Genomic DNA, 25,230 nt, shown 5'->3' with positions numbered 1-25,230 from the left:
TCTTTCCAGGTCATTTCAAAGCAATATCAAATCCTAGAAATCACTTTTTAAAATAGCCATCATTCATTTTCAAGTGGCTATGAATTTTCATGTTGGACATGTCTCTATAATGGACATATCTGGCTTTGTCCATCTGAAACAAATCACTGAACTGTGCTACAGTTGTGTTCAAATTCTCTGAAACTCTAACTTTGTCAGAGGAATAAATGCTTTTATCCACCTACCATTTACTCATCATCATTTCTTTATTCATATAGCACTTTAATATCTGTACTTCTAGTTCAAAATGATGTTACCCACCAGATAAAAACAGGCTCTTTGGATGCTTTTATCTAAAGCTAGGTGTAGATCTAGGGCAGAGAGGTCACTGATGTCAGAAGCATTTGACTTCTGGTTTTGTAAGCACGTTATTGGCATTTACAGAACATTGGGAGTACTAGTAGAGAAAGATGAACTGAGATAATATGGAATATGAAAGAAGACAGTATTTTCTCCTGGGGTAAATTGGGTGGTTATGTATGCATTGTGAACTTACAATCATCTTTCAAGGTGATAAAGTAAAACTTACTTGAATTTTTTTTTTTTCTTCTTTTTGTCTTGCTGCAGTACTTGTATGTGGAGCTTGCCACAAAAGAGAGACCTCACCACCATGCTGATGGTCAGACTCCAGCCTTCACACATGCTAGGCATGTAAAGGACATGGTCAGTGAGGTAAGATACTTGGTCTTGTTTGGTAACTCTATGCTGAACTGTTTCAAAGTTTTGTTTCTAATGTTATTGACAGGTTAAAGGCTCAAAACTGTTTACCCTTTATTTGGTATGGTGTCTCTTATGCTTAAGTTCCACATTTCCTTTATAAATTGGGGTAAATGAGTACACATTTCTTTACACTTAAGTATTTTACAAGACACCTGCTTCTATAAACTTGTTTGCAGAGTATGTGGCGGATTGGCTCTAAGATCTGGAATACCTTGAAAGAGCTGAAGAGCTGAGCTTGTTTCACAATGTTTTGACAGAAGAGCTTTGCAAGAATGACTTTGTGCACTCAGTGTAGCACCTCTTGGTGTTAACATTACACCAGGTTAGCAAAATGCTTCAAAGACTAAAGAAGTAACTTCTCCCTTTTTCTGTCTCTTTTAGACGAAGTATAAAACCCAGTATGAGAAGATGAAGGATAAATACACACCTATCCCTGACACACCAGTCTTGATCAGAGCCAAGAGAGCATACCTGAATGCCAGTGATGTACGTAGTCCATAAAAACTTTCTCTGCTGCTTTTTCTTGTTTTCTTCAGAAAAGTGCAAAAAAAGGATCAATGGCAAACAAGCATGTAAAGCCTAGAGAATCTCAGTGTGGCTAATAAACTGTCACTCTGTTCTGTTTATATTTTCATTTGATAAGACAGAGATTAAGTTTTACCTTGATGTCACTGTAATGCTTTCTCTCATTTGTTATCATTCATAATTATAATTCATTTTGCCTTGCACAGAAGTACTGACTTAAAACAAAAGAAAAAGTAGATTTAAAATAAGTTGTGTATACATGAAATTGCCAAATAGTGCAGACTAGAGTGAAATGATTGACGCTGGAGCCAGGATAGAATACCTCTTATCAGGTATTTTCATCTCAGTATGGTTTTAGGAGTTGACTTGCATGTCACTGAGATCTTGCTAATTCAATATTATTATTTTTCTTACCAGCTGCGCTACAAAGAAACCTTTGAGAATACTAAGGGGAAATACCACACAGTGAAAGATGCTTTGGATATCGTCTATCATCGGAAGGTCACTGATGATATTAGCAGTGTACGTATATAAGATTTTCACTCCTAATTAATGTTTGTCATTTAATAACCTATAACATGCTGTTTATGCTATTGCTCTTTTTGACTGTGTCGAAGAATTAGAAAAATATGATCAGCACTATTAACATTAATTTATTTCCTTCTTTGAAAGATAAAAGGCACTTGCTTGCCTTTGCTCTTAAAAAGGTGAATGAAAGTAAATCTTATTTACACGGTTTTACTTCTGATGTTTCGGGAAAAAAAGAAAAAAAGAAAATTTTAAAATTGCATGGGATGGAGTGTTGTGTTCTCAAATTCTTTTCATTCTCCAATTTTCTTTGAAGGTGAAATACAAGGAAAACTATATGAGCCAGCTGGGAATCTGGAGATCGATCCCAGACCGACCAGAACATTTCCATCATCGCGCAGTCACAGATGCTATTAGTGATGTGAGTTCATATAGTTCCTAGATGTGAGAGGTTGAAACTTTATATGTAGGTTTCCAAAATGAAAAACAAGTCTTATTACTTGAGAAAGTGAAGGCAGCTTTTACTTCTTTTCTAAAGGTTAAATACAAGGAAGACTTATCATGGCTCAGAGGCATTGGCTGCTATGCATGGGATACTCCAGATTTTGCTCTGGCGGAAAAGAATAAAGTGCTCTACAGTGGGGTAAGTAAAACAGTTTGAATTTTTGCTAAATATTATTTGATGCTTGCTTATATTGTAGCTAAATGTTTCTCAGGAGTATCCAGTTGACGTAGACATTGATATGAATCTGCTGTGACAGAACTGAAGATATAACATGTAAAATTTCAGTTCTTACTATAAAAGAGAGGCAAAGCAATCTTTTACTTATCCTCTCTGTTCCTTCTAAAGATATCTGCTCCAAAATAATTTTTCTAGTGATTCTAAGTTTAGCTTTAAAATTATGAACATTTGAATCTTCCATTGTTTTCTCTATGTGACAGCTCCATCCTGTAAGCTATTTATTACCATTTACCATTTATTCCTATTTACTATTTATTTACAACTATTTTGCTCTAAAATATTTTTTGCTTGTAGTTAAGGTAAACACACATATGCAATAGTTCTACCATGTTTTTGCTGCAAATAGTTTCTAAAATTATAGGTTTTCATTACCTTACTGAACTTTGAATTAACTTTGGAATATATTGTTTTTTTGGTGTTTGTTTTTTCTCCAGTGTAAGTACAAGGAGATATTTGAAAAGACTAAGTCTCATTTTAACTATGTAGCTGACTCTCCAATTAACAAGCATTTTAAACATGCAACTCAATTGATGGATGGGGTAAGTGATAAAGATTTCTGTAGAGTCTCATACTGTAGTAACAAGTTTGTGTATGTTAATAAATAGTCAAGGGTTCATCTTCCTTTTGAAACGGTAAATAAATAAAAATAGATTCAGAACTAAAGGTGTCTTAAGTTCAGACTAAAATCAAGAAATATAAGGTTGCACCTATGATATGCCTGAGTACTAGAACAGAGCAGGTTTACAGTGACTAAAAAGTGAAATCTGGACCCCTGTTCCTTTTTTGAAATTCCTGAAAGAAACATTGCTTACTTGTCAGTGAAGGCATTATGCTATTATGTGTTCTAGGTAAAAGAAAAACTGGTTCATCACAGATACCATTCCAGTACCATTGCTATAATTTCATACTCAATTTGATAAGCAATGAGCCAGAACTTGTTGTGGAACATTGTTAATATTCAGCCTTGTTATTGTTTGGTAGAGCAAATAAGGAAAAAATTAATCTGATAAGAATAGATGAGAAAAAGTATAGCCAGTGGGGTCCCAGACATTGAAATGAACTTGCCTAAACATCTTCTGTTATGAATGATGTTTTTGTGATGAAGGATTATAGCTTTCACTTGCAAAAAGTCTGATGATAATATAATATTCTATTTCACCCTTGCATTTCTTTGTGCTCTCTCTGTACTCAAATCAAGAGTCTAGCTGCATATAGAGTTGTTTCAGCAGTTCTTTTTCATGAATAAAGTAGGTTATAAAATGGCTTATTGAAGAGTGGCAGGAATAGGATGTAGGTGTCCTTAAATTGTAAATTAGGCCTTCCAGCGGAATTTTAGAAATGCATATGTTACCTGGAAATATCTGTGTTTTTTTTTTTTTTTCTTTTTCTTTTCCTGTTTGTTCTCTCTCTCTCTCTTTTTATTTTTTTTAAATATCTTTTTCTATTTTGGACATGAACTTCAATCCCAGCCTTTAAGTATTGCATATAAAGAGGTTTAAAAGGTTAGAACTGTGATCTCAGGATTTCTTTGTGTCTTCACTCTCTTCTTTTAATTTGTTACGATGTATTATGCTATTCTGAGCAGAAATTATATAAGGCTGCCTATGAGAAGCTCAAAGATAGGTACAGCGTTATTGTGGATGATCCTAGGAATCTCCTGGCCAAGTGGGGGACTACACTGAGCAGTCAGGTACTGTAGGAGCACTCGCCAGTGCTGCCAGAAAGTGCCTGGTTCACTCACAGCTACTCTGTCTGTGTGAAACGTCTACAGCTGGCAGTATCAGAGGTTTCACCTGTGATATTGTGATGTTTTTAGTTCAGATCAGACAGTCTTTGTTTTGCCACCCAAAAAGAGTTATTACTTTTTGAGTGAGCTAATCTCTGCTGTATGTACTTTCATATATTGTGCATCAATTGACATCATCTTCCATTAATTTCTGATCTTGAAGCCTGTTGAAGTCATTAGAGAGATTTTAAAAAAATGCATGTTGTACCATGCATTTATTTATTAGTGCTCTTTCAATGACTTTCACAAATGTTATCTTCTTACTCATAAGCAGCAGCAGCATATTGATCTTTGAGTGCCCTTGTCGTTATCTATAATTCGTCTTTATCTCCCCAAAAATATTTTCGTAATCTCCTTAATAGGATAATATTAAAATCTTTCAATGTATACCCTTGACATTTTTAATTATATCGATGTGAATTGTATGCACATGTGAATGAATACATATAGTACTTTGCCTAAATCTCTCCACTCTCAAAGTGTCTGGGATCTAGAGCTGTGTTATTGTTTGTTTACGGTGTTCACAAGTCTCTTTTGTACTTCGTTGCCATTTGCATGCACAGAAAAAATATAAATCCTTTGCCAAGATGCTCCTGCAACATGGATGTAATGAAATTCTGAGGCCAGATATGCTGACAGCTCTCTACAACACATACTTATGGAGCCAGGTAATATGAAGAACTGCTGCTGTAGGAGACGGTATACAATGTAGTTGCTTGGCCTTTTAATATTTAATGCTTGTGAGTTCTCTTAAGTATCCACAGATATCAGACTCCAAAGTTTTCTCCATGTGCTTAATGCTGGCTATGGTAAAATAGCTTTGAGAACAGACTATCTGAAAAAATATTTATTGTGAGTTGAGCTTCACCCGGCTCAGGCTGATCTTGCCTCCATTTCCTCCTTTCATTACAAATAATTGATATATATCCTTCTATGTAATAATTCAGATAATTACATAAAGAGCATTTTCCACATTTTTTAACATTTTAAGATACTGTATATTAGCTGTTCCTCATCTTTTCCAAACATAACTCTCATTCTGCCACCATTTCTTGGACTGACCACCCCCCATAACATAAATTCCTTAATTCGGTAGGATTATGATGAAGTAATTTGGTGAGTAGATTACAACATTTACCTACCACTCTGCTTGAGAACGGTGACACATTGTGCCTAGATACAGAAGAGAATTATGTCTCACTTCTAAGTGACCTTGGAAGTGATGTAGGAAGAGTACTGTGCACAAGTCTGCAGTCAAAGTCATGATTGATATATATTGATATCTGCTCTGAAATCAGATCTGCTAAGCAGTATCCTTGTTTTGCTCCTTTCAATGACAAAAATGATTCGTGACTGGCTCAGATGAAACTGGCATATAATACATAAATTATACACTGGAAATGCAACAATAGAAACCAATCACATGAGAGTGAGGGAGATGTCACGATGAGCACAGTTAATAAAGTCTGTTAGTATTATGGAACTGAAGATCATTACTAGACATTTTTGTTCAATTGATTGGTGGATTTCTGTTTATTACCTCATTAAAAACTCCTTGCAGGTAAGTTTGAGTACGTTTGAAGAAAAAAAATAGCACTCTGCCTAACCTGTATGTTCCTCTGAATAGATGTTGTGTTTTGATTTGTTGTTTGTATATAAATTTCTTTAATATTTTGTCTGTCTCAGTCTTGTTTAAAAGCATGGTTTTATTTTCTGATACAAGATAGAGGATGAAGGTTTTAAAAAATGTATTCTAACCTTTTCCACCTGCCTTGAGGCTATCTACAAAGAATTGCTATTATTGATGTACGGTCTGTTCTCACTAAATTCTCTGAAAACCAGACAGAGTCCTGAGTAGGATAAGATGAATTTTAAGGAAGAAATTATGAAATTCTGCTATCGATGCCTTTAAAATAGTCTGGCATTATATTTTATCTTCTGTAGTATAAGATGTTTTACATTTATCTCTATTCAAATTAATATTTTAAAATGACATCATGTCCTGTTATGAATTCAAAAGGTCACTATTCTGCTAAGATTGTTTTTTTTTAACCCAATTGTGGAAATTTAAGATAGAAACAGTTTTTAGACCCAATGAAATAAACGTAAAATTAATCTTGCAAATAGGCAGCCTCTAAGGCAAATAAGGGGTTTGCAAAGTTTGGTTTCTTGTGCATGTTTAACTTTCACTGGCTTTGGTGGGAGGATTTTGCAACTTTGTGAATGAATGTAAAACTTTATCTCCTGAAGATGTTTTGTCTTGGTTTGGGTGGTTAATGTATTCTCTTTGCCAATCACCAGGTTCAGTACAAAAAAGACTATGAAAAGAAGAAAGATAAGTACACTACAGTTGTGGATACTCCAGAACACTTAAGGACTACAAAAGTGAACAAACAGATTAGTGATGTAAGTGTGGTCGGTCCCCACCAAGCATACTTCCTTCTCTGAATTCTGACCTTCAAAAATAATAAAAATACAGCGTTTTCAGTAGTCAGTTAAAAAAATGTATCTTATCTTGATTTTTTTCCATTGATACCAAGACTGGAGAAATAATATGATCTATGATTTGTGTCTTCAGATTATCTACAAGTTGGAGTATAACAAAGCGAAGCCTAAGGGCTATACTACGATTCATGATACACCTATGTTACTGCACGTGCGCAAGGTCAAGGACAGAATAAGTGATGTAAGTAAATCATCCTTGTCTGTAATATCAAAAATATCTAATTAACTTTTTGCTGTGATAAGTAATATTTTTAACCTGTGTGCAAACCTGTCATAAAAAAGCTTCTTGTTAGAGTGAACTTATTTTGTTTGCATTGTACTTGGGAATTCTGCATCTGGGTTTTCTTTCTGTATTGGTTAGTGACTTTTGTGCAGCCTTGAGTTAGGCACGTCATCCATTACTGTGTTTATATATTTCTGCTACAGATATTGTGAATATGTAAAGTAAATTTTCTGACCTACCATAAGTATGTGTTTTAGCCTTCCATTACTTCCTAATGGAAGGCTATAAAGAAAAAGAAAGGAAGGTGAAATGGATAATGTTATAGGATTTGGAAGTCCGGGTCCTGATTCCCTCTTCTAGCCTAGGTTTTCTCTTTGCCCTTTGTATTGTTTTTTCTTATATCTCCATAGATAAAATGATGATAGTAGCACTTCTGTAACTCAATGTAGTGCTGTGGGGCTAGGTACCAGCTGACTCATTCAGGTGCTGTATGGATCCTCTGTGTAGTGAGCAAGTCTAGAGGGGGAAAAGTAATATTATCCAGATCCTAATGTGGATCATTAAGAGACAAAGATTTGTGAAAGTGATCTGTGAATTGAAGTATGTTTTTTTTATTCCAAACTAAATGGTGAATTTGAAATTCTATACAGGGGTTTTTGGAAAGCCCTGAATGTGCCTATGAGAAGATAAATTTCTTTAAACATACTGTATTGGGTACAAAAAAGTAGAAACAGACAGAATTACTGTTCATGTGTAGATTTTGTTAAAACTTAGTCTGTGCTTCATGGTGAGTTTTACCTGCTACATTTTCCATTCAAAGGATACTGATGCTGAACATGTCCCTTCTTTCCAGGAGAAGATTGATACAAATTTTTAGTGATATAAATTATTTTTCTGTTAAGATTTTTCTGTTAAGCTATTATTCTGTTAAGATTTTATCTTTACAGAAGCAATTGTTGGTATTATAGTTTTAATATTTTGCTGCTTTTCTTGTTGACTATAGCTTTTATGTGTTATCTTTGTAAATGTTTTTTATGTTTGTCTTTCTTTAGCTGAAATACAAAGAAGTGTATGAGAGGAATAAATCTCACTGCAATGTTGTAGCAGATTCTGTTCATATTAAGACTCCAAGGCATGCTTACAAGCTAAACAGCAACGTGAGTTCAGTTTTATGAATACTGTAATTTTCTTATGGACAGTGGTTGGGACTAGCAGCGGAGACTGAGGGAAATTATTTTCAATTCCACTTAAATTCTTTGAGCTCAGACATTACTTCTAATTCTTATGCTGCTGCATAAAATATGTGTTAATTTATTTCATGTGCAAATGCTCCTTCCTGAAAGTTCTTGAGGTCACCTGAGGTTCCTTCCCTGTCACACATCTACTATTATTCTGGCTCCCCTCTTCTTCTTTTTTATTTTATTTTATTTTATTTTTTTTTGACAGAGGCATAAAAGGCATAAATATACCTGCTTTTTTTTTTTTTTGTGTGTGTGTGATGATGTTATGTAGACAGAGTAAGAGCTTAATGGGAAGTCCTCATTTGTTTTCTATTAGCAGTGGCCCTACACCCACTGCAACAGGCAAATAACTGAAAGCACTTGCCTTCCTCAAAGTTACGACAGTTTCCAGTCATTCATGTTCCTTTCTTGACCCAGCAGTGGAGTAACTAGAGCAAGTGGGCTCCTACTGGATTGCACATGATTCAGAGGAAAGCCCTAATCTGATGAAGATGCCGTTTCTTTCATCTTGCCTTATCTTTCAGTCTGGAACAATTAATAATTTGCATCAGTTTGATCTGTAAAGTATACAACTTTGACTTTTTTTTTTGTTCATGTTTCTCTGTGAACAGCTTGATTATAAGAAGAAATATGAAGCAGCCAAGGCTCATTGGCACTGGATTGCTGATAGGCCTGACTTCGTTCAAGCAGCCAAGTCATCTCTGCAACAGAGTGATGTAAGAAAATCAGAATAAACTGAATAGACCCTTTCCCCACATCTCTGTTTTTCAAAATTAAAAAAAATGTCTGGGACTCCCTTTTTTAATCTTTTATTTATTATTGTTTTTAATTTCTGTAGTATGAATACAAACTGGACCGGGAATTCCTGAAGGGATGCAAACTCTCTGTCACAGATGATAAAAACACAGTACTGGCTTTAAATAATGCCATCTTGTCAAGTGATGTAAGTACTTGAGCATTCAATTTTTGTTTTTCTTGAATTTTATGTAAGCTACTTTACTGGCAATATGATTGGATTAAGAATGACAGTTTGAAAAATGGTACTCAGTTGCATTTGATTTATTTCATTAATAAATTAGCAAAATATGAATAAATTTGGTCTTGTAAATGTCAGTGGCTTAGTTTATGCTTTTTTCATATTAAATAAATACTAACATTCAATATTGCCTGAACACCCCAGACCTTTGATATATCTCTATATCTCTTATTGAAATGAAAATCTTACCTGCAGAAAACAAAACAAAAAAAGCTGCAGGTATAGCATGTGCTTACAACAATGCATCTTTAAGAATTATTAGCAATATATTAAATATATTAATGAAATTACAATTGAGAGCTACAGGAATGTGCAGGGTTGAACAAATTTGTTTTGGAAAAAATCCAAATAGGAGATGATCTGCAAACTTTTGCACTAAAAAGTAGTGACAACTACAGTAATCTCTTTGGAAATCATTACAAAGCAAGATACACACTGCTTAAAATGGTATCTTTTCTCACTGCTAGGTAAAATACAAGGAGAAGCACAACAAAGCTCGAGGAACATGCCTTGTTGTTCCAGATACACCTCAGATCCTCCTGGCTAAGAATGTCAGCTCTCTGGTATCTGAGGTAACGCATCTGACAGTTCTTTAGCCATTTTTAAGTACATCCTTTTAATATGTCGGCTCTGTGTGTGTGTGTGCATGTTGTTTTTTACCTATTTTAATTCTGTGCTTTCAGAACAAATACAAAGAACACAGCAAGAAACAGCTACCGCATGGGTCTTACACAACCCTGCCTGAGACAAGAGACACGGCTCATGTGAAACAAGTGACCAAGAATGTCAGCGAAGTAAGTAACTACTGCAATACCAATTTATGATGAAGTTACTAAGTGGTACCTACAATTGATTAGACTATTGCATATTTGAGTCTACATGGCTGAGGCTCGCCATAAAATGCCCAAGGAGTCAGCAAAGAAAAATTCCTACCAGAAAGCGACAATAACAAAGAGCAAAATCCATTTTTGGGGTAGCTGTTGAAATACTCTAGAGAAAAGTGACAGGCTGGAGTTCTAATGGGTATCCTCAAATCCAGATTTCATTTTTAATAGAAAACAGTTTAAACATAAATCATCACCTCTAAATAGCAATTTTTTGTAATCTAAAGTGTAGATTATGACATACAAGCTGGGGATCATAAGATATGAGAATCAGGAGACTGCATTTTATCTGTCTTAACAGCTTCAGTGAACTTAATTCCAAGTTTCAGTAGCATTTACCTCACCGTGAAACTCATGCCTCTTCTTGCTCTCAACAGACAAACTATAAAAAGAAGTTTGTGAAGGAGAAAGGCAAATCTAATTATTCTGTCATGCTGGAGCCTCCTGAAGTGAAACATGCCATGGAAGTTGCTAAAAAACAGAGTACAGTAAGTTTTGTGTTTTTATGAACTAAGCAGTTCATGTAAGAAAATTCGATCAAAGTCAGCTGACAAAAAAAATTTACATAGATCTGGATTTCCTCCCAGCCTCCCTGTTCAGGTATAATTCTGAAGGACAAAAATACAAATATTTACAGCTGTAAAATTGCACTGAAATAAAGGATTTATTTGATAGTCATATTTATAATTAATAACATGAAGTAATCTAATGCAAATCACATTTAATAATTTATTTCATTCCTTATGAAATCCTTTATCCTTAAATACAGACAGAATTGCATATGCTCATTTCTTCATAGGTAATTTGACCATTTGCAAAAACAGATTCCCTAAACAATTCTTTGTGAAATTATTAAAAAAAAACATCACACACCGTCCTAGCAGCATTTCTGTGTCCTTATTAGCTATCTTTCTCATGAACAAACCTGAATATTCTTTTTTCCTTTGTCTGTCACCATGGTTTAGATTGAATACAAGAAAGATGCCAAGTCAAAGCTCCACTACACACCTATAGCAGATCGACCAGATATTAAGAAAGCAACTCAGGCTGCCAAGTTAATTAGTGACGTGAGTGTTTTTTTAAATCTTCTGTATAATGTTTAGCAGTAATGTTACTATTAAAAACAGTATCAGTAAAATCAAAAGGGTATTTCATCGCTACTAAACTATACATTTTTAATTTGATCTTCTTTGTTAGATTGAGTATAAAAAGCGTGGAGAAGCTGGCATTGGTGTCACCATGCTGGGGCGTCCGGATATTGAACTGGCAAAAGAGGTGTCCAAGCTAACTAGTCAGGTAATAATAAAACGTTTGTGAAACTTGATAGCAGTGAGAGAAAAGAGAAATAACATTAACTTCTAGAATGATGTTAGTATTTTAACTAGAATTATTTCTAGATTAAATGATAAGGAAACATTTATAAAGGAACGTGTTAAAGTAAAAATTGAGTCCTGATGTGAAGCTATTTCTTCATTGAACAAACCTTGAGAGTCTGATTTTGCTTACAGTGATGCCAGATGTGATTCACCACTTTCTTTCTAGCCATTTATATCCATTCAGTGTATGTCACTTTCCCAAAGTGCATCCAGTCACTTTCCCGAAGACTAGGCTGGTGGATAACTGTGCCCAGATACTAAAAGTCTGCTGGCTTCAATGGGAGCAGAAGTGATCTGTCTGCACAGGCTGCAGAGAGGATTCATAGAAGTGTGGAGATGGGGCATATAATTTCTCTGTATTTAATCCTGTCATCTTTAAAATCTTTGAGTGTTTCCATCTTCTTAAAAATGTTAGTTATAATTCTACAATGTCCAGTTTCTTATCTTGATGGAATATGGAAAGTTAGAAATGTACAGGTACCTGAATAACTGTCACTTACAAATTTATAAATTCCCTGAAATGCTGAAAACAGTTGATACAGAGAGAATTATTTTTACAAGGCTCCATTAGCCCAGAGTTGTTAGGTTGCATAAATCTGTACATCCTTAAGATCAAAACGGAAGACAATCATTACCTCTAAAAGCCAGCTGATAGTTTTCAAGAAAGGGTTGCCTGAAAATTAAAGGTTGTTGGAATTAAAACATATTTTCTGCAGAAGCCTAGAAGCTGTAGCACCTCTCTTGTCTACAGTGGTGAAATGGACACAGATAAGTTATTCACTTGTGCAGAATATTTTGAAAAAAATAAATGAAAATTAGCACTTGTATGCAAATATAATTCTCTTACACTGAATGTTGCCATGACAAGATCTTATAAGTACTGAGGCTGATGTGTCAGCCATGTTCTCTCTCTTTTTTTTTTTTTTCTTTTCCTTTTTTGCCCTGTTTCTGAGTATTGAGTATTGGCTTTAAAAGAAGCAGCCTCTTACCTAACTCTTCTTATTTATCCCTTGTGACAAGGACATTCAGTTTCTTTTGGCCACTTTCTTTCTATTTTGTGCCTTTGAAAGAATCTCCAATTTTGGCATTAGTATGCTATATTACTAGAAGCTTGCATAGTTTTATTTTGCAATGGATACGTTCTCCAATTATTCTGAAGCACATGCTTTTCTGTGGTTGTTTTTTTTTGTTTGTTTGTTTGTTTTTTTGACCAGGTCTTCAGTTCTACTTGGTTCTTTCTCACCACTTCATGCTTAATCTTATTATTGTTTGCATTTCTGATCTTGCTCTCTTGCTACGCATTATAGGCGGAATACCTCAAGCGGCATATGAGAGGGCATGGAGCTGCATCTTATGATACCCCATGGATGAGAACGTTTAAGAAAGCTAATATGCTAAGTAGTCATGTAAGATAATTCTAAGTGACACAACTGGGAATGCCATTTTTATGCATCAGTTTCTCGTGTACTTACAATTCCAAGTGGTTAAATGGTTTATAATGCACCAGTTGCACCAGCTCTTTTTGTGTCAAAGGTGTTGAACATAGCCAAACTTGTGAGACTGCTCTTTTTTATTTTTTCCTCTGAAAAGACTGTGCATGGGATTTAAGTGCATGGGGAATTTGTCTGTTTCAGAAATACGACACGAGGCTTCAAACCCTATGCTCTTCATGATGGTTTTGGAACTTCCAGTGTTTTTAATAGAAGTTCCCAATGCATTCATGTAATGGGGAAGCTAACCTTTTTCACCCCAAAAAATAAAACCAGCCACATAAGCTTGAGCTGATTTTCCTGAGAATGTATGGAAAAACAAATATGTATGTGACAAACCTCAAAATGGTTCAGATTATTTTTAGTGAACAGTCATTATGTATGCAGTATATTCACACTTGAATTTTATTTTAACTTTTCTGTTCAAACTTCTATTTAAACTACTCTGTTCTGGAGCGTATGATTAAACGCTAGAGCTCTGAGAAGTACACACTGTAGTGATTTGAGGGCACATATTTTCTTACATTTCTTGCCATTTCAAAACCTTTGTAAAACAAAAAACCTATGTAGCTGCATAGCAGTTTTGAAGTGGCAGCGGGTAGATCTCTGCATTTCATTTCTGCGCTGGTATTTCCAAACGAAAAAAGGAGGATTGTGTTTTTTCCATATCTAGCCGTGACTACTGCACGTAACTGCTGCATGCTTGAATGACAGCCGCCATGCTTGTTAGGAAAAAAAAAAAGAATAATTTCAGTAGAAGCAAGGAGAGTCTTAAGCTGGCACCTGGTCCACAACAATTGAACTGCAAGAAAAAGAAGAAATTATGTTTATTCCCATTCAGAGATAATGAGCTCCTCTTTTTCCATGCTTTTGCTCCATTGCTAGCCAGCTCTCCTCTTTGTATAATAAACTTACTTTGAAATTATTTTGGTCCTGAGAGAAAATCAAGTATTTTAAAAGGGAGTAAGGGGGCAAATACTAATTGGTATCATCTTTCACTTTATTTTTCTCTTGGGTATATATTCTTATACATTTATTCTTTATAAAGCTTCTTTATAAAGCAATTTGTCAATCCATTTGCATTTTTTTGGTTGTATTTCATCTATCTGGCATCCTTGCTCTCAATTTTGCATAGATCTTCCAATAACATTTCTTCTGCTTTTAAAAAATTTGGCATGATGGGTCTGTTCTTCATCATATTTTGCATAGCTTGCATAACTTAACAGTCTTGTCTACTTCTTGATTCTAATTTTTGTGAGATCAGAGCTAATACTGATTCCTTTTATGTCAAAAATGTTGATATTGCTTTCTTACATAGGTTAAGCAATTTGTGGATTTGCCTGTTTCACTGTGTGTTTTATCTGAATGCTGGCATATTTTGCAAAGCAAAAGAGAGGCAATGCAATACAGCATGAGTAATATGGGGCTGTATGGACAAGAATATGCCAAAGAATTCAGAAATGTAAAATGTGATTGTGGAATGTGATTTAATTCTGCTTTCAAGCATCTTTCTATTTTTACTAATATAAAATTATCTGTTTACATTTCTGTAATTTCATTATAAGTTAAAAACATTTAGGTTCTTCAACTTAGTTATCAGTTCTTCAGCAGTTTATTTATTTCATTTCAATTTTCATATAAATACTTCTTGAGAGATCAGCTTTTTTTCTTCTGAAGAACCATTAATCCTTTTTCCTTATCAACCACAGTCTTATGTATGTTTCTTACATGTGTTATTTTGGTCCTGAAAACAATCAAATTATTTCAGAAAGACAAATGACAGTTCTCATTTGTTGTTCTTTAGGCCAAATGTGAAGGTTGCTGGTTTATTTAGTATAAAATATCTCCACATAAATGTGGATTGATAAGCAGAAAGAAATGTTGCCTCACCTGTTTCCATGCAGTCAGAATACTACTACAGGGAAGACATGAGAAATCCTCAGAATTTTTCTACTGATGGCTACTGTAATGCTGATGAGCATAATTACCAACTGTTGGATCTGTTTGGAAAAGTCAGAACTTAAGGCTAAATTACTGAGGTCCAATCTTTAATACTTTGAGTTTTTTCCTTGCAATCTTCTGTAACTCCTTTGAAACAATTTTGTGCATTTTTGTAGGTATATATATACACACTAAAACCAAAATACATATACTCACTAAAAACAAAAATGTTCCTAATAAAGCAGCCTTTTACAGGTCCACAAGAAATAGTGAGGAATGGGCCTTTAGCAGCAGTAGGATGGGACAAGTAATGATGGATGAAGGGTATCCCCTCACTCATTAGCATTAGCAAAACTCATTTATGTAACCTGGCATATGTGCCTCCAGCCTGGGTCTGCTAAAACATTGATTTATATTGATATGGTTTACCTTGCTAATGTTAATCTGATGTGGTTTGGAAGTGTTACTAAGTCTCTTATGCAACCTAGTTCCTAGTAATTAATTGTATCACTATTCTACATGTGATCGTTATCATCTTTCTTTATCTCTGTTTCTTACAAAACCCAGTCTGTGTATAACAATATATGTAAATATTTGTTCCATTGCCATCTTCATTGCTGGTATGTCCTACGGCAGTTTTTAAAGCTCATATTTCAGCAAGAAGTATGTTTACAGTTTTAAAAAAAAATACTCTTTATGCCTATGTCAGTTTTTGTCTTTGTGAAACACATTATATTTTATGTATGTATAGGTGTCACTGAATGAGACATTCTTCATCTCACAAAGGGTCGGAATGTATCTGTGTGTCGTCAATGTATTTCTCTTGACTATGTCTGTCATTATTTTTACAGTGAGGAGGTGTTACATGTGCACTGAATGAAAAATTGCTAGTGATATTTTGTAAATTCAAATGTAGATTTTCTTTCCAAGTCAGGTGATCTTTAAAATAACCTTTATTCCATTGGATGCCTTCAAGTTACTGCATTTTTATTCCTCCGCTTAAAATCAGCATGTGCTCGGATCTCTTTGCCTTCTGCAGCCAAACAAGTAAGCGCTCAAGAACAGATGTAATATCTTTTTTTGTTTGTTTGTTTGTTTTGTTTTAATTCAGGTGAAATACAAGGAGAATTTTTCCAAAGAGATGGGTAAAAAGCCCAAGTATGATTTAAAGGAGGCTAAAATCTACAAGACCATGAAAGATGCTCACAACATGGCTAGTGAGGTATGCTCACACTTTTCCTATAGGAAAACAAAAAGTTTCAAATGTCCTATAGGAAAGAGCTCCTTTGTGTTATTAACATATTAGGCATCACAGGTTTTATCAGCAGCCTTCTTTTCTGATGTTTGTCCTTTCTTATCTTCAGGTGAAATACAAGGCAGATCTAAAGAAACTTCATAAGCCTGTTACAGACATGTCTGAATCGCTGATCATGAACCATGTCCTGAGTACAAGCCAACTCGCCAGTGCTGTAAGCTCATTAACTAACCCCAGATCCATTTGATTTTCTCATCCCTGCTGATTCCATTCTGAATTGATCTCTTCTAACTATTTCCATAATGATTGCTAAAGAAGCAATTATTATTGTTCATGGTACATCACCTGGTAGTGATCTCTTCTCTAATGGTTGTTTCCTAGTCAACTAGCAACTTTGTCACATTTATTCCCTGGGAAGTGAAATCTGTATTAGTTGTAGAACTGCTAGTGTTTTAAATCCTCTAATCATTTTTAGTGGATTCATTCTTTATTACATTTTAACTGATTGCACCTCACTAACAAATACTATTTTCTTCTTTCTTTTTTTTTTTTAAATTGTTTTCTTTACTGATTAATATATTTAAAACCTTTTTTTGGTCTGCTTTTTCATTTTTATATTTAACATCCTCCTAATATAGAGGTACAGAACTATGTCTAACAAAGTGCTCAATAATTTTATTGAGAAAAGACAAAAGTCATTATTACCTTTTCATGTATCCACTGTGTTTTCTTTATCTTTCTTGTTTACTTTTTTCTCTCTCTTTTTTTTTTTTTTTGTTTTTTTATCTTTGTTTTGAAATATCTTTGCTGCAATTGAAATGATCAAAAAAAATAACTTTTCACTCACATCTTTAAAAGTGATATCTGATACTGGGAGTTAAAATTCTTGTTTTTGTTTAGCTTTTTGTCTTTCTAATTTCTCTTTGATGTTCCATTGAAGTGTTGCTTTGATTGGACCTAAGAAGTAAATTTGCTGAGGGATTTTTTTTTTTATTGAGATGATTTTTGACACCTTCCCTTCAGTACCAGTACAAGAAGCAGTATGAGAAGAGTAAGGGTCACTACCATGTGGTGCCAGATAATCTTGAACAGGTTCACCTAAGGGAGGCATCAGAACTACAGAGCCACGTAAGTTGGTCGCGTGTTTCTCATTAACCCCAATCATTGAGAACTAAAGTCTCCATCACTGAAATCAACATAGTAAGTTCTGTGATGTATAGTAATTTCTGTGCCTTTCTGTTTTATAAACACTTCACATTCAAGAAAATTTTTGCACATTTAAACACATGCAAAATATCCATATGATTTCTTCATTCTAGAGTAGATTTCAAAGTTACTTATTCCTGTTGTACCTGGATCTTGTTACACAGTGTAACACATTTATTGGGTCAATTTCATCTATAGAAAAGAAGATTTGATTATCTTGGAAACTGGAAATTACTGGAAGTAGGGTTGTTGTTGACAGTACACTTTCAGTTGCTTTATCCCTTCTAGTCTCAAGTGATACAAAGGAGAGCTCTGCCATTATTTTTCTGCATACATAATTCCTTTAGTGAAACCCATATCTACTGCTGCTCTTAGCGTGCCTGTTGACATCTTCTCCCTCTGCAATACAGCAAATTGTGAATCATTCCACAGAAATTTATCCTCTGATTTAATCTCTAGTCTTCTCTATTCCAAGTATTTATTGACCCTAAAGCAAGAGAGAAGTAATGCTAGAATGTGAAGGACTATAGGTATTGTTCTGGTGCAGAATAATAGCACGGAAGAGCAAAAACTACATAGCAGAGGACTAAGAATATGGTTGCTCATCAGTTTGTAGTGTAAGTCACCACTCATTGCACTAGTTTGAGACTGAAATCTGAGCCAAAGACATAGCATTACTTCACACAACAGTTTGAAAATCAATACCCTAAAGGCTAGATACTCTAAGTTGAAGCAAGAATATCTTCTTTTTGGTGGACTTCTTACTTCCTGGACAGACATATATAGAATTAGGTAGGAAGATGATGAACTGCATCTTTTCAAGCCCTTTCACTAACATTCCAGCAATCCATTAACATGTAACTGGCTGAACTCAAACCAGGGTCAGGAACAATCTCAGTGCCTTCAAGTTAGATTTTTGCAGCTACCTGTCTTCCTTCTTGTGATCAGTTATTTCTTGAAATCAGAGCTGGCACTGAATATTCTTTGTAACAGGAAATATGAACGTAGAATTTTAGGCCACACACATTTTGCTGCAAGGCTGACTTTTGATTTTACATTTTAGGATCAATAATAGGGATTTCAGGAAGATGAAAGTGAAATTTATTTTTTACCAGATATCAGTTAACCATAGTAGGCAAATATTAGTTGATGAATTGGTTCTTTGATTATTTAGAAAGGTAACTTTTTTATTTTCTTCTCAGGTGAAATACAAAGAAAAGTATGAGAAGGAAAAAGGTAAACCTATGTTGGACTTTGAAACTCCAACATACCTTACTGCAAAGGAATCTCAGCTCATGCAGAGTGAGGTAAGATTAAAATCAATAATGATAGATTAAAGAAACTTTAACATTTATTTTTATAGTAAAACTCTGAGTGGTTTAGACATACAGTTATACTTTTGTTTTGTGAATGTTGATTGACAGATTATTGTTGTATCACACATTTCTTTATATTGGTTATAAGATACTGTATTTGAAATACATGAAATTTCCCCCTGTCACTATGAAGTGTATATTTTCTGTAAATTTTCACCAAGAAGCTGTCAGTAAGCAAATCTTTGAGTATTTACAAGAAATGTAATATGAACTACACATCACTTCAATATTTGCAACAGGAGTATACTATGTATGTCAATTATTACAGCCCACAGAAAGCATGCTGTTTCTTGTTTTCACCTGAGAACTCTATGTTTGAAAAACCCATTTATTTCCTGTTTGTCTCTGCTGTCACAGTGTTCTTTGCTGACCTGTCATTCTATTTCCTGAAGCAGTTATTTTCTGTTTGTTTGAAGTATTATCTTGTTCTGTTGCAGGTGAAGGCTTATACATTTTGAAAACCACTTGTATAAGGCCCTAAGTCATTATATTTGAGTGATTCCGTTGAATGTTTTCTCTGCATATATAAGTAGGAGGAAAAAAAAAAAAAAAAAAAAAAAAAGACAGGATCAGGTCATGTTTCCATTGGAAGTAATGAGCTGTTTCATGAACTTCAATAGAAAGAAGATTTATTCTTTCTCTGTCTGCAGCACTGACTGTAGAAGATTGTCATCACGACATTAATACTGCTGCTGCTTCTCCATCCTCCCAGAGGTTTTAAAATATAATTAAAAATAATGTAACAAATATTTGCTATTTTGCTTTTTTTCTTCTTACTCTCATTAGAAAGAATATAAGAAGGACTTTGAAGAGTCCATTAAAGGCAGAAACCTTACTGGCTTGGAGATTACACCATCCTTATTACATGTCAAATATGCAACCAAAATAGCAAGCGAGGTAGCAATTGTTCTGTTTTCTTCCTCTGTCAAGTTAAATAATTCCACTAAGTATACTCAACAACATTTCTTCTTCACCACTTTTTTATCCTAACCATTCATTTTAAGCATGTTTTATAAATATTTTGTGTTGTGATCTAATTTGTCATGTACATTTAACTGTATATGACAAACCGTTAACTGTATAACTGTATTCATATTTATTGTGTCCTTTCCTGACATTCATCAGCATAACTGGTACGTAGCGGGATGTGTATGTGTGTGCCCTTGCATTTTGTCTTCAATAATAATGACTATCCACTGTTCCTTTGCAGTAGTTTTTATATAACCATATACCTTTGCTTTTTTAACAGATCCTTTTTTTTTTTCCTGAGCTTTTAGATTTATTTATTTATTTATTCTTTTTTTTTTTTTTTTTTGCAATAAAGCCATAGAGTGTAGAACTCTTTTTAGTCTGTATTTGCAGTTTTCGTTTTCTTTCTTATGCAGAAAGAGTACAGGAAGGATCTGGAGGAAGGTGTCAAAGGTAAAGGATTAACAGCTTTAGAAGAGACTCCAGACATGTTAAGAGCAAAGAATGCAACTCAAATCCTGAATGAGGTATGTCAGAAGCTATTTGGAAAATCCCTGAATAGAGGTAACAACTTCAGATGGACAAATGCTTATAGCCATATAACACCAGTATATAGTAATTTCCTACACACTCTTAAGTAGAGAGAAGAAAAGATTGTGTATGGTAACTAAGTCTGAAACTGGGAGACAGAATTTAGAAGTGAGCTGGTTCTGGCTTTGCAGTCACTATCAGGAAGGTAAGTGAAGAAGAAACAGACGCTGCAGTCAGTGGTCAGATGGTTAACAGATAAACTGTTTTTGACTGCATAAGCTGCAGGACCGATGGCCAAGGCAGACTTTTCCCCATCTTGATGAAGAGAGATGGCCAACAGACAGTCTGGATGTGTAACCTATGTTATTTACAAAGCGGACTGGTATCACAAATATTTCATAGTGGCTATTTTCACAGGATAAGTGCAGTTCAAATTTTAAGGGCTATAACATCACCAGGCTGAAAGCTGAAAAAACTAAGTTATGTTATGGCTTGTTAACAAATTCTCTTAAGGTAAGCATGCTGTCTGCGTACTGACAGCATTTTGTACTTACTTAGGGCAAGCATTTTAAGTTATTCAAAGAGCCTCTATTTTACATGTATTATCATAGAATAGTACAGACATATTCAGCCAAGTTCAGCAGTTGCCATAGCAAGAGATGAATTATACCAATCTATAAAAAATATATCTTTTAGACATTACTGAAAGAAGAAGAGTAGCTAATGATGATGAATCTTTAGAGAGGCTATTCATTTCAAAGGGCCCTACATTATCACAGAAAATCCTGTTCCCTTGCATTTTTTGGACATGCTCAGTGTGAATCATATGTGACCACTTTTCACTACCACATGCATTTCATAAACTGCTTGCTCCCCTATTGCTCCTCTTCTGTACAAGTCACTGTTTTACACAGATCACTGGTGACCTAAGGGAACTTGCACTTTGAGGTTACTGGTGTGAGAAGGAACCTTGACACAGCTGGCCTGTAGTGTGCCTCCATTTGCTGCTGCACTTGGGCTGTTTGTTCTCAAGATTTAAGTTATAAAATAAACACTTCAATTATGTCATATGTGTGTTGAATTATATGTTTATATTAGCAGTATTCCTGTTTTGTGATGTGGTCATGAAAATACCTGAAGTTGCCAAAGGGATTGCTTTCACATCAATAAAATATTTGTCTATTCTCTTAATCTGCAGAAAGAGTATAAAAAAGCCTTGGAATTAGAAATTAGAGGAAAAGGTCTGACAGAACTGGCTTTGGAGACACCGGATTTTGTGAGAGCAAAGAATGCCACTGACATTGCCAGTCAGGTCTGTGTGAATAATCCATTTCTCATGTCTGATGTCTTTTTTTAAAGAATAATTGCTAGCGGGTTTTGTTTTGTGTTTTTTTTTTTTTTTGTGTGTGTGTGTGTGTGTGTGTGTGTGTGTGTTGTTTTTTTTTCTTTCTGAGTAAATAGTGTGAAAATTATTGCAAAGATAAAGGCACCTACATGTGATTTCTCCCTTATCTCTCCCTAACAGATCAAATACAAACAATTGGCAGAAATGGAGAAAGCCAACTACACGAGTGTTGTCGATACTCCAGAGATTATTCATGCCCAGCAAGTCAAAAACCTTTCAAGCCAGGTAAATAGAGTGAAAAGATGTAATCATTGTTCACGTGGGAACCTTGAACAGATGTTAATTTGGAGCACCTGAATTTGAAGCTACCTGTCACAACATTCAGGAGAGACATCAGAAAAACAAATTTCTGTGGAACAGTGAGGTGGCATCTCTTACTGAAAACCAGTATTGAAAATCGATTTCAATACTGAAATTAATTTATTGTAATACTGTATAAAATGGAACAATCATTTCTATTGTTTTTTCAATACCAAAGCAAATTTAATTCTAAGTAGATTTAGCTGATTTTTCCTACTCCTTAATGACTCTAAATGTTTAAAATAAGTCTTATGCAGTGGTGTAATCTGAAACAGAAGTACTCCCATAAAGATGAGCATTATGCAACAATAAGAAAAGTCAGGCTGTTTATTAGTACTTTTGAATTAATGGAATGCATTTTGTATTTTGTATTAGAAAAAATACAAGGAAGATGCAGAAAGGACCATGCCATACTACGTGCCTGTAGCAGACACACCAGAAATGCAGAGAGTCCGTGAGAATCAAAAGAACTTTAGCACAGTACGTATATACATAACAAACATAGTTACTGTCAAATAATAAAAAATGTTCATTTTTTTTGTTACTTAACAAAGTCCCAATATCACACTCTAATCCCAACTAGGCTGCCTTTATATTCTCAGGGATCCCCAGTAAGTCCCCCATGTATTCCGCAGCCCACTTACACAGGGAAACAAAAATGAGTCTGTAGTTTTCTTTCTGCAATGCTTTTACAATTCCTTTGCTAATAATAGAGACTTATACAGAAGTTGTGGTCAGCAGAGACTAACTGCAGGAATGTATGGTCAGGAACATGAACAATTACTCCACAGTCTGGCTTGAAATCTTTAACTGTTGAGACTTAATTGGTTTAAATGCCATAGTCTGGCACATTTCAAGATTTTTTGATTGAACTAGTTAAGGATCTCCTATTACTAATTTAAGTGAGAATGTTTATAACTGTATGTCTTTGTATCACTAACAGTGATGTTAAAATGGTCTCCTTAAAAGCTGTGCTTGAAAATATTTTATTTTTCTTAGCTTCAAAGAAAGCTTGGTGAGTAAACATTCATGGTGTAGAGTCAACATTTGGCATTTTACTTCAACTTTTTCAACAGCTTCAGTATCAGTGGGACCTACAGAACAGCAAAGGAAAAGTGACAGTTGTACAAGATACACCAGAAATGCTGCGTGTGAAAGAAAACCAGAAGAATTTCAGCTCGGTATAGTTATTTTCTGTTTTCAGTGCTCATTCCAAAACACCCACAGTTTAATGTGTTTAATAAAATAATTATTTTAGAATCATAGAACAGTTTAGGTTGGAAGGGACCTTAAAGTCCATCTATTTCCATCCTCCCAGCCATGAGCAGGAACAACTCCCATCAGCCCACCTCCTCCAGTGCCTCAGCACCCTTAGAGTAAATCTAATTTTAGGCTTTTCCCTTACAGATACTTATGCTCTTGACCTGCTTAAATGTGCATAAGAACTTTTCCAAACTGATTAGCTGATTTATGCTACTCTTTTTTTATCTACTGTCACTTGTGGAGTTCCCTGACTGCACTCTTTCCCATGTACATAGCTGTGATATAGTTAAATAGTCAACAGTAAGTAGTGCAGTCTTGCTGTGTTGCAACCTTTTTCTCTCAGTGAAAAGTGAACTGTCTGCCCAATGTTTCACGTTTCATGTATTACCATGAAGTGCCTGTTGTCTGCTGTATCATGTTGGCACTAGTTCTGTTAGTCTAGTAAGTAGCAGGAATATGTTGTAAAACATACCAAAACAAAATTAGAACAAGAAGAACAAATTAAAACTAGAACAAATACTAGTTTTCAATCCTAAAGTCGGTCTACAAAAGTTTTGATATTCTACTTAAAATGCATTACTACAAATATAAATGAAATATAAATGGCCCCTTTTTTGCGGACATGGCACTCATAGTAAATGAGGCTTCAGATAGGCAGTAAGCAGTGACTGGAGATCCTCTTAGTTGGCTTTCAGCCTGCACTGCTGCTTGCAAATCACTCGTCATGAGAATCTATTCACTCTCTAGAAGAAATAATGTTGTGTTTTGTATGCTTAACCTTGTTGTCTTGATTCTAAATATTAAGATTTTATATAAAGAAGATATTGGAACTGGAACTACTATTGAAAAGACGCCAGAGATGCAGAGAGTTAAACGAACACAAGATGCAATTAGCTCGGTACAAAACAATTGATTTTTAATACTCAACGAGTGCTAATTCAACTTAAAATAATATTCTTTTTCCCTCTTACTTCTTTAAATTTTGCTAACTGTGTTTTGGCAATAATCTATCAGCTAAAGGTTACTTTTTACATTTTTTTTGCCTATTCTTGTGGTTTAATAATCTTTCTAATGTTTAACATTCAATTTGTTACTTACAATCCATTTCTAAAACATGAAAGTTCTTGTCATGATTTTAATCTCATCCCAAACACAGTTTATTTAGCAGAGAACCAAAGAATTGTTTAGGTAGGAAGGCACCTCAAGACATCATCTACACCAAGCCCTTTGATCAAGCACGTTCAGCTAGAGCAGGTTGCCCAGGACCGTGTCCAGTTGAGTTTTGAACATCTCAAAGGATTCAGGTATTCAAAAGGACTCCACAACCTCTTGTAGCAACCTGTTCCACTATCTGGCCACCCTCACAGTTAAAAAATGTTTTCCTATGTTCAGATTGAATCTCCTGTTCTTAAACTTGTGCCCATTACCTCTTGTCCTGTCACTGGGCACTACTCAGAAGTTATTCTCAGCTTCATCATCTTCATTCCCACCTTTGAGACATTTATACATGTTGATTAGTTCCCCCTGAGTCTCAGCTCTCTAAGCCTCTTCACATATCAAATACATTCCAGTCCCATAATCATCCTTGTGGCCCTGTACTGTGCTCTCCCAGCACCCAGGTTGCCAATAATGTTAAACAGTATTGATACTGCCCCCATTATTGATCCCTGGGGCACACCACTGGTGACTGGTCTCTGACTGGCCCTTGTGCCACTGGTCACAAAGCTCTGGGCTTGGTCACTCAGCCAGTTGTCAACTGTGCACCTCAACTGTGCACTTACCTAACCCACACTTTGTTAGTTTGTCTGTGAGGATGTTAGCGCAGTTAACTACTAAAGCATGTCTTGTAAAACCTTTATGTTCTATTAAAAAGTTGTAATACTCATATA

General features: G+C 34.9%; 1 protein-coding gene across 22 annotated transcripts in view; it reads left to right on the top strand.

The window, feature by feature from the left end:
• The window catches only part of NEB (nebulin), a 120,218-nt gene that overhangs the window by 78,679 nt on the left and 16,309 nt on the right, over window positions 1-25,230 (top strand). For 15 of the 22 annotated variants that reach the window (XM_084523887.1, XM_084523886.1, XM_084523884.1 and 12 more), the window contains 29 exons: window positions 607-711; window positions 1,141-1,245; window positions 1,702-1,806; window positions 2,129-2,233; window positions 2,351-2,455; window positions 2,989-3,093; window positions 4,904-5,008; window positions 6,642-6,746; window positions 6,919-7,026; window positions 8,121-8,225; window positions 8,921-9,025; window positions 9,148-9,252; window positions 9,813-9,917; window positions 10,029-10,139; window positions 10,607-10,717; window positions 11,195-11,296; window positions 11,427-11,525; window positions 12,913-13,011; window positions 16,148-16,258; window positions 16,401-16,505; window positions 17,315-17,419; window positions 18,700-18,804; window positions 19,660-19,770; window positions 20,259-20,369; window positions 21,572-21,685; window positions 21,899-22,003; window positions 22,454-22,558; window positions 23,155-23,259; window positions 24,147-24,239. In XM_084523887.1, the coding sequence (XP_084380013.1) occupies window positions 607-711; window positions 1,141-1,245; window positions 1,702-1,806; window positions 2,129-2,233; window positions 2,351-2,455; window positions 2,989-3,093; window positions 4,904-5,008; window positions 6,642-6,746; window positions 6,919-7,026; window positions 8,121-8,225; window positions 8,921-9,025; window positions 9,148-9,252; window positions 9,813-9,917; window positions 10,029-10,139; window positions 10,607-10,717; window positions 11,195-11,296; window positions 11,427-11,525; window positions 12,913-13,011; window positions 16,148-16,258; window positions 16,401-16,505; window positions 17,315-17,419; window positions 18,700-18,804; window positions 19,660-19,770; window positions 20,259-20,369; window positions 21,572-21,685; window positions 21,899-22,003; window positions 22,454-22,558; window positions 23,155-23,259; window positions 24,147-24,239 (3,060 nt within the window). The remainder of the gene's footprint in view (window positions 1-606; window positions 712-1,140; window positions 1,246-1,701; window positions 1,807-2,128; window positions 2,234-2,350; window positions 2,456-2,988; window positions 3,094-4,903; window positions 5,009-6,641; window positions 6,747-6,918; window positions 7,027-8,120; window positions 8,226-8,920; window positions 9,026-9,147; window positions 9,253-9,812; window positions 9,918-10,028; window positions 10,140-10,606; window positions 10,718-11,194; window positions 11,297-11,426; window positions 11,526-12,912; window positions 13,012-16,147; window positions 16,259-16,400; window positions 16,506-17,314; window positions 17,420-18,699; window positions 18,805-19,659; window positions 19,771-20,258; window positions 20,370-21,571; window positions 21,686-21,898; window positions 22,004-22,453; window positions 22,559-23,154; window positions 23,260-24,146; window positions 24,240-25,230) is intronic. The other 7 variants (XM_084523888.1, XM_084523885.1, XM_084523896.1 and 4 more) reach the window with 5 other exon arrangements.

The sequence above is a fragment of the Aythya ferina genome (assembly GCF_964211825.1).
Source record: "Aythya ferina genome assembly, chromosome: 6".
NCBI lineage: Eukaryota > Metazoa > Chordata > Aves > Anseriformes > Anatidae > Aythya > Aythya ferina.
Note: the sequence above shows the minus strand (reverse complement) of the source record. Positions and strands in the feature narration are given on the sequence as shown.